This window comes from Orcinus orca, chromosome 10, assembly GCF_937001465.1.
Source record: "Orcinus orca chromosome 10, mOrcOrc1.1, whole genome shotgun sequence".
In the NCBI taxonomy this organism is placed as follows: Eukaryota; Metazoa; Chordata; class Mammalia; order Artiodactyla; family Delphinidae; genus Orcinus; species Orcinus orca.
This window is the reverse complement of record NC_064568.1, coordinates 66054516-66062242: the sequence shown is the minus strand read 5'-3', so window position 1 is coordinate 66062242 and position 7727 is coordinate 66054516. Positions and strand designations below refer to the sequence as shown.

General features: G+C 54.3%; 1 protein-coding gene across 1 annotated transcript; it reads left to right on the top strand.

Moving 5' to 3' along the window:
- The first annotated feature begins 426 nt into the window (after nucleotides 1-426).
- On the top strand, nucleotides 427-6127 carry MLN (motilin). Its single transcript, XM_004267808.1, has 4 exons — nucleotides 427-543; nucleotides 2514-2630; nucleotides 5699-5807; nucleotides 6114-6127. The coding sequence occupies exons 1-4, from the start codon at nucleotides 427-429 to the stop codon at nucleotides 6125-6127; spliced, it is 357 nt and encodes a 118-aa protein (XP_004267856.1).
- The last annotated feature ends 1600 nt before the right edge of the window (nucleotides 6128-7727 follow it).

Below are 7727 nucleotides of genomic sequence, written 5' to 3'. Positions count from 1 at the left end.
TCCCTTTTATCATCCTAATCGGCTCAGGGAGCAGGCAGGGTTCTCTGGATCTTGGGGCTTGGTTCTGCTGACAATCTAAGAGTTTTTTAATCTGCAACATGGGGTCCCTCCTGCTTCATTAGCCCAGCTGACCCCAGGAGACCTCGTCAGTAACAAAGGGAAGGGCCAAGTGGAATGATTCTTCCCCGGTGTGTGCAGGGGGCAGGGCAGCCTCTCCTGGGTGCTTAGGGCAGAGAGGGGGCTCTGAGTTCCTCTGGTACAGCCCCACACCAGACCCAAGTCCAGACAGGGTAAGTGGCTTGCTCCAGATCACACAGCTCCAGGTGGGCCACGGACCAGAGCTGAGGGCTCCTGCCTCCGACGCAGCAGCCTGTCCCTGTACCCTACATTGGTGACAGGAGCTCCCTGTTTTCGTCCAGCTCCAGGATGCTGTCCTGCAAGGCCGTGGCCTTTCTGCTGGTGGTGCATGCAGCCACCATGCTGGCTTCCCAGACAGAAGCCTACATTCCCATCTTCACCTACGGCGAAGTCCAGAGGATGCAGGTAAGATATTCCCAGGCTGCCCGCCTTCCCAGTGTGGCCGAGTTGACCCACAGCCCTGCTCAGCACTGAAGTCACATTAGTTTCTCTGAGGCATAAGTGTCCCTTCAGTAAACCCACGTTTAATCAGCTATGCCAGGGACACTGAGGTGAATATGAAAAACCAGGACCCCAGATAACCCCAGACCCCAGCCATACCCCCGGCCACTTCCACTCTTTCACTAGTGCCACAAAGGTATCAGTGGCTCCCACGGGCGACATCTTTTCCCACCCCTGCCCATCCTTCAGGGGAAGTTTTCAATTAACAAGCCAATAAATATTTGTGGAGCATCTCTGCAGCACAAAGGCACCCCGGGTGAGAGGCCAGACACGCAAGGAAATCTCAGAACCTCCTGTCTTCAGGGAGCTGGCTCGGGAGCCAAGACACAAACATATGAAAGATTCACTAATAACAGCAAACAAAAGGGAGATGTCACAAGGCAGGATGTGATTAATTGTCCAGTAAGTAATGCTGCTGGTATGCGCTGAGTTCACGGCAGGAGAAAAGATGGTGGGCTGGTGCGGAAGAGGGGAACCTGAGCTGAGGGCCACGAGAGAGAAGGATGGGGGACAGGTGGGCGCAAATGTCCGAGTGGGAAAGAAGGTGCCTTTCCGGGGAGTGGTGGCCAAAGCCTCCTTCTCTTTAGAGCCCAGAAGAAAACAGGGCAGGCTTAATGGAACTCAGGCAGCAGAGCCTAAGGAAAACTGGGCTGCTGGACCTGCCTCCCTGGACCTTTTACTTTACACATCAAGGGGTTCTGAGTGTCTCGCCACCTTTGTTTCTCTCTTTCTTTTTTTGGCCGCACTACACGGCTTGTGGGATTTTAGGTCCCCAACCAGGGATCGAACCCGGGCCCTCAGCAGTGAGAGTGCAGAGTCCTAACCACTGGACCACCAGGGAATTCCCTGTTTCTCTTTAAATGGGATGAAGTAATGGACGTTCATGTCCCACGAGTCTGAGACCAGGGCTCCAATGCGGATCCATGACTGAGTCAGTTCTCTGGGAGGTCGCGTGGCCCTGAGGCACAGCCTCTGTAGCAACGCACTCTGTCCCAGGGTAGGTTTCCACACACCCAGTGAACAGCATCCTTTACAGAGGCCAGGCTGGACCCAGCTCCCCTTCTTCAGGGGTGGACATGCAAAGTGATGGAGGAGATACAGAGGATCCCCTAAACCTACCTTCGTCCACCACTTGGCTCCCTCTGCAGGAAAGATGACCAGCTGTTCCAGAATCACCATGTCCCAGGGCAGGCCCAGAGCTGAACCCCCAGAGTGTCCTCAGAGGAACCAACGGAATGGGGGTGTATCTGATCTCAATGCTCAGGGACCTAGCAAGCAGGATGCCCGGCAAGATGTGGGGCTGGACAGAAAGAATCAAACTCAGTGTTACACGAGCTGGCAAAGTGGCAACCAAAGGACGCCTGGCGTTAATCTGCTCTGTGGTTTTCCTCCTCATCATTGCCAGGCACCGGCATTTTTATGAAGAAGCTGCAAACTCCTTCCTCCATAATTCATCTCCCTGTCTTGCCTCATAAATCACCTCCCAGGGGCTCCAGTTTCGGGGCCACCCCATGGCGCCCTCACCATCTTTTTTATAGGCTCTTTGCTAAGAAAAACACATTTTCACACTTAATACGCAGGAAGGGCGGCCATTATTTTCAGCATTTTAACTTAATTAACAGTAACAACCTGGGTGTAATATTTGAACTACAAAGGAACGGATTCCTCTTCTGGTTGACTTGTTGCCAGGCAAATCGAGGGCCATTGTCAAGCCACTGGGTGTCTGAGACACCCTATGAAAGGTGCTGGGAAAAGGGGTTCTTTCGGCCTGAGCGGGAGCTCAGGCCACTTAGCACTCTGGGTAGAGACTCCAAGGGGCCGTATGGATGGTTGAGGGAGAGTGAGTTTTGTACAGTTTTGTGCTCAACCCCTAGGAAAAGGAGCGGTACGAAGGGCAAAAGAAATCCCTGAGTGTACAGCAGAGGTCCGAGGAGGTGGGCCCTCTGGACTCCGCAGAACCCTCGGAGGAAGAAGTAAAGGAAGTTACCAAGGCGAGCAGACAGGGGGGCAATGCAGAGAAACCCAGTAGGGGGATGGTCCCCGGCCACCACAGAATGTTCTGTGAACCAGACACTGAGGCAACAAGCTCTATCCTAGGAGGGAGAAACAGATACCGAAGATGAGACAATAAACCACTTTAGGCCCCAAATAAGGAGGCAGAGCAGAGAGTGACGGTGCGGCTGGGGACACTGCTTTGGCTGGGGGAGCGGAGGGAAGGCCTCTCAGAGGAGGTGACATTTGATGTGAAACCTGAAGCATCAGGAGGAGCCACCCATGCAAAGAGCTGAGAAGGAACATCCCAGAAGGAGGAGCAGGGAGTGCAAAGGCCCGGCTCAGGAAGCCCCCGGTGGGTCGGAGGCCCTCGAGGCCCAGCGGGTGCTGAGAGAGGGCAGGAGGCCAGCAGGGCCTGGTGGGCCAGGCAAGATACCTGGGAGGCTATCGGGGGTTCAGAGCAGGGAGGTCATCTGCTCCGACTCAGAAAGAACGGAGGCGGCAGGAGTGGAGGCAGGATGCTGGTCAGAAGGCAGCTGTGGTCCTCAGGGAGAGACGACGGGGGTGCCGTTTCCTGCCCTAGACTGGAGCCGGGAGACAGCTACTGCGTCAGGACCCAGGGTCCAGGGCCTTGAGCGCCCAGTGAGGATGCACAGATTGTCAGGGCTGGAGAGAGCCTTGAATTTGTCTAGTAGGACTCTTCAATTTCACAGACTCATTTATTCAGACGGAGAACACTTACTAAGCCTCCGTTACGTGCAAGGCACGCTTCTGGGCACTGGGGATAGAGTGACAAAACAGATAAATCCTCTGCCCTCATGGAGCTCACACTCCCGGGGAGAACAGAAACAAGGTACTGGAAGCATCAGCAACAGACTGCAAGCAGGGTAAATAAGCAAACTTTACAGTAGGTCACGTGGGGATAGGTGATGTGGAGGAAAATAAAACAGGGAAAGGAGATGGGGTGGGTGGTAATTTTAAATAGGGTGATCAGAGCAGGTGTCATGAGTAGATTGGTGTTTGTGCAAAGACCTGAAGAGAGGGAGGGAGTGAACCATAAGGATATCTGAGGGAAGCGCTTTCCAGGCAGAAGAAACAGCCAGTGCAAAGGCCCTGAGGCAGGAGTGGGCCCAGAGGAGAGGGGGAGAGGGAGGAAGGGAGAGGAGAGGGGGAAGGAGAGAGAGAGAGAGCGCGCGCTTCAGCCCAGGGTGGTCATGGGGGAGGCAGAGCAAAGTGGTCAGATTCTGGAAATATTTTGGAGGTACAAGCCCACAGGATTTGCTGAAAGAATGGATATAGGATGTGAAAAAAGAGAAAAGTAAAAACTGACTTCAAGGTTTGTGGCTGGAACACCTAGAAGGAAGGATTTGCCACTCACTGAGCCGGTGAAGCCTGTGGTTGGCTCAGGTTGGCAGGAAGAAGATCAGGAGGTCAGACTGGACCTGTGAACTGTGAGATGCCTGTTGGGCACTCAGGTGGAGATGTTGCACCGGCAGGTAGATATGCAAGTCTGGACTTTAGGAAAAGTTGGGGCTGGAGACATAAATGTGGGAGTCATCAGCGACTATATAAAATTTCAGGCCAGGACAAGGCGAGATCCTTGGCGGGGCGGGGCGGGTGGATGGAGAAAGAAGAAGTCCCAGGACTGAGTGTGGAACACTTTCCTGTAAAGGGGTCTGGAAGGGGGTGGGGCAGACTGGCAGACTGATATCTAGAGAGAGTGGGGGCCTTGCCACGGTCACGCAGTGGTCAAGGCAGAACAGAGCTGGACTCCACACCTCCTGCCTCCCAGTGAACACTGGCCAGTGATCTTTGCACCCCCTTGGGTCCCCACAGCATGCTGTCCACAGACAGTGAGGTCACACATGTGGCACAGAGAGTGACCTCGGTGCTGTCACTGCAGCGGAGGAAGCGGGGGGCACTCTTTTCCTTCCCGAATGCTCCCTGGGCTCTAGAGGAGGGAGCTGGGAGTGAGTCCTCCGCCTGGCAAAGGCGGAGCTCGCTCAGAACTGCCCTCAAAATGCACCTGAGACAGAGTTTATGGCACTGACCCCGAGGTTCCCACAGTACAGGTTATATCCAATGTAACATCTCAGGAGGCTTGGGGTGGGTACCTCTTGTCCCCTCTCCTTATCCTTAGAACCATGACATGCAGGCCAGGAGGTCCTTTCTGGGTCATCCACTCCAGCCTCTTCATTTTAAAAGTAAGGAAACCATTCCCACAGCAAGGGAACAGCACAGGCAGGGCTGGAACCGCCAGCCTGCAGAGCCGCCCCAAAGGTTGTCCTTCAGGCCTCCTGAGTCCATTTCCCACCCGCGGTGTGTCGGGTGGGAGGTGGGGGAGCAGGCCTGGGACTCCTCCATCGTGGGTCTCTGGAGAGTTAGGGGGTCTTGGCTTGTGCGGCAAGACCATTGAACCAGGAAGCTCTGAGGGGGGGAGATCGGTTGGAGCCCCTTGCTCTGCCCCAACAACCTCTCTTGGTGGAGAGCCTCCAGACAGCTCCTCCATGGTCTTACCTGTGTCCCCAAGGTGCTAGAGAAAGCGTAGCCTGGGGGTCCCGGGAACGGACCCTGGAGCCAGGCCCTCTGGGTGTACTTCTCCCTCTGCTATTTAGTACCTGTGTGGCCTTGAGCAAGTTACCTGACCTCTTTGTCCTCAGTTGCCTCATCTGCAAAATGGGGATATTAATCCCCATTAGTGTCTCTACATCATAGGGTCATTGAGAGGCTTAACCTACGGAAAGCATTTAGAGTGACACCTGGCACCTGGTACACTCCCACGTGTTAGCTATTATCATTCAGGAGAAGGGGAGGGGACTTTCCTCCTCTGATCCCAGCTTCCCCCACCGGGGTGAGGCTGGTTGATCCTCCTCCCTCCCTGCTGGTCTCAGCAACTTCCAGGATCCAGCCCCCAGGTGAGAACTGGGGAGAGGGGCCAGAGTTCCCAGAGGACCCCAGAGGATCTGGAAGAGTGGCACGGCTCCCCAGCGGTCCCTCCAACCACCTGTAGGGCACCCAGGGGTCAACGGCGCACTCTGCCTTCTGTTAACTCTGCCTTATTTCACAGCTGACTGCTCCCGTGGAAATTGGCATGAGGATGAACTCCAGGCAGCTGGAAAAGGACCAGGCCACCCTGAAAGGTCTGATGCCTGAGGTGCTGCTGTCCAGCCAGAACGGTAAGCGGAGCCAGGGCGCCTCTGGGTTCATATTCCTGCAGCGTAGCCAAGCAGGGTTTGGGGGCTGTGATTTGTTTTTCTGCTTTGCTCTTGAGAACCTGAAGCTGCCTTCTACCGCAAGCTCCCACACCCCACCCCATCTCCGAGGGGAGCCTAATCACAGATTTGGTGGGGGTACGGGGAGGGGGCGAGGGGGCGGGCCTCGGCTGGCTGCCGGTGGTTGGGGAGGCCCAATTCCCCAGCCAGGGGCGTCTGCAGGCCCTGCCTCCAGGGCTCAGACCCCTTTCCCTAACGCCTTTCTGGCAGAGGACCACAAATGACAGCAACCCCAACCCCTCCCCCTGCACAGATCTGTTCCTTCCCTCCCCAAACGCCACTGAGGCTGGTTGGTGACTCTAATGGAAACCCTGGCATAGTATGCCACAAAAGCCTGCATTTTTTTCCCCCCATCCATTCTGCAAATCAAAGTCCTGAGCCCCATTTGGCCTTCCCCGGGTCAAGGTCGGCCTGAGTTACTTGTGCAAAGCTAGGTCCTATGTGACAAACAGCCCCCAATTTCTTCTCCTAGTCCCCAGGAGAAGAGAAAGGCCAGGGGAAAACGTTTGGGGCGGAGGAACTGAGAGGTTAAATTACTAGCCCCAGGCTATGGAGAAAGCTAGAGGGAGAGTCTGGCCAGACCTCCCCTCCTTCCTCAGACCTGCAGGCAGGTTTAGAAGGCGGTTTCACAGATGGACCTGATGACACTTCTGAGCTGCAAATTTCCTTTGCTTTTCTCTAGCAGCCAAGTGACAGGTCACCTGGGGGAGAAGCTGGATGGAACTCGGATCCCCCCACCCCCCATCCAGAGAGGCCCCGGGAGCCCATCTGCACGGCCCATCTGCTGGGCTTGGAAAGAAAACACCCTCTCCCAAGCAAATCCCCCTCCAGCAAATAAATCATGAAACATACAGAAATGACTCTTTTATTTAATATTTTAATTTCCAAAGGTCAGAGTCAGGTCATGCCATAAAGAGGGAAATAATAAAGCTCAGAGAGAGTTTGGCCATAAATGGTGCATATATTAGCAACGCATGTGCCTTTTGTAAGTTCTGTGTGCAAATATTAATTGAGACCCACGGAATCGGAAGATTTGCGCCGGCCCTTCCGTTCTAGGTAAGGAAACTAAGTCCCGGAGAGACGGCATCTTTTGCCCATGTTCTGAGTCAGTGGCAGAGCAAGCACAGTAACTCCGGCCTCCTGAATCCTCGTCCATTTTCTGTTTACTGACTCGAGGTCTAATGGACCAGAGCGTTTTAAGGCCTCTGCGCTCAACCCCTTGCTGGGTAACTTCCAGCTAGCCCTTTAACCTCAATGAGCCTTTGCAAAAGCAAGGTGGTAATATCTGCCTTGAGATCTGGGGACGGAGGCACCAGCAAAAAGCACATTACTATTATTATTATCACCTTGTGACTACATGCTCCAGCATCTATGGCAAAATTACACAGCCAACCCATTTTATTTCTGCCTTCTAAACAAAACTGGATGGGAAATTTCATTCTAATTTAATTTTACGCTAATGAATGTTCATTTATTTATAAACTGGGGCCATATAGGAACCCAAGCTCCATCCATAGGTTACCAGCAATTAGACAACAGTGCCCATTCCATATCTCCACCCGCCTCAGCCACTTCAAGGGCTTAGCCATGGATAACAGTCAGAACAAGATGACTCCAGCCCTTAAAAAGGGCCCTCGCTTGGGGGGCTCTGAATGCCCCTCGAGGAAGCTTACACGCGACCCAGAGCCTGCACACAGCACATTCACACAGTTTCCAGTGCACGTACTGATCAACCCAAGCACAGCTGCCGGATCCTGGGAGATGCTGCCCAGACACCCGCTAATAAACGGGGAGAGAGGGCTGCAGCAGGGAACATGAAGGGAG

Coding starts and splice junctions, on each gene's coding strand:
- MLN (XM_004267808.1), top strand. CDS start 427: ATGCTGTCCTGCAAGGCCGTGGCCTTTCTGCTGGTGGTGCATGCAGCC. Junction 544..2,513: donor GCGAAGTCCAGAGGATGCAG/GTAAGATATTCC, acceptor CTCAACCCCTAG/GAAAAGGAGCGGTACGAAGG. Junction 2,631..5,698: donor AAGTAAAGGAAGTTACCAAG/GCGAGCAGACAG, acceptor CTTATTTCACAG/CTGACTGCTCCCGTGGAAAT.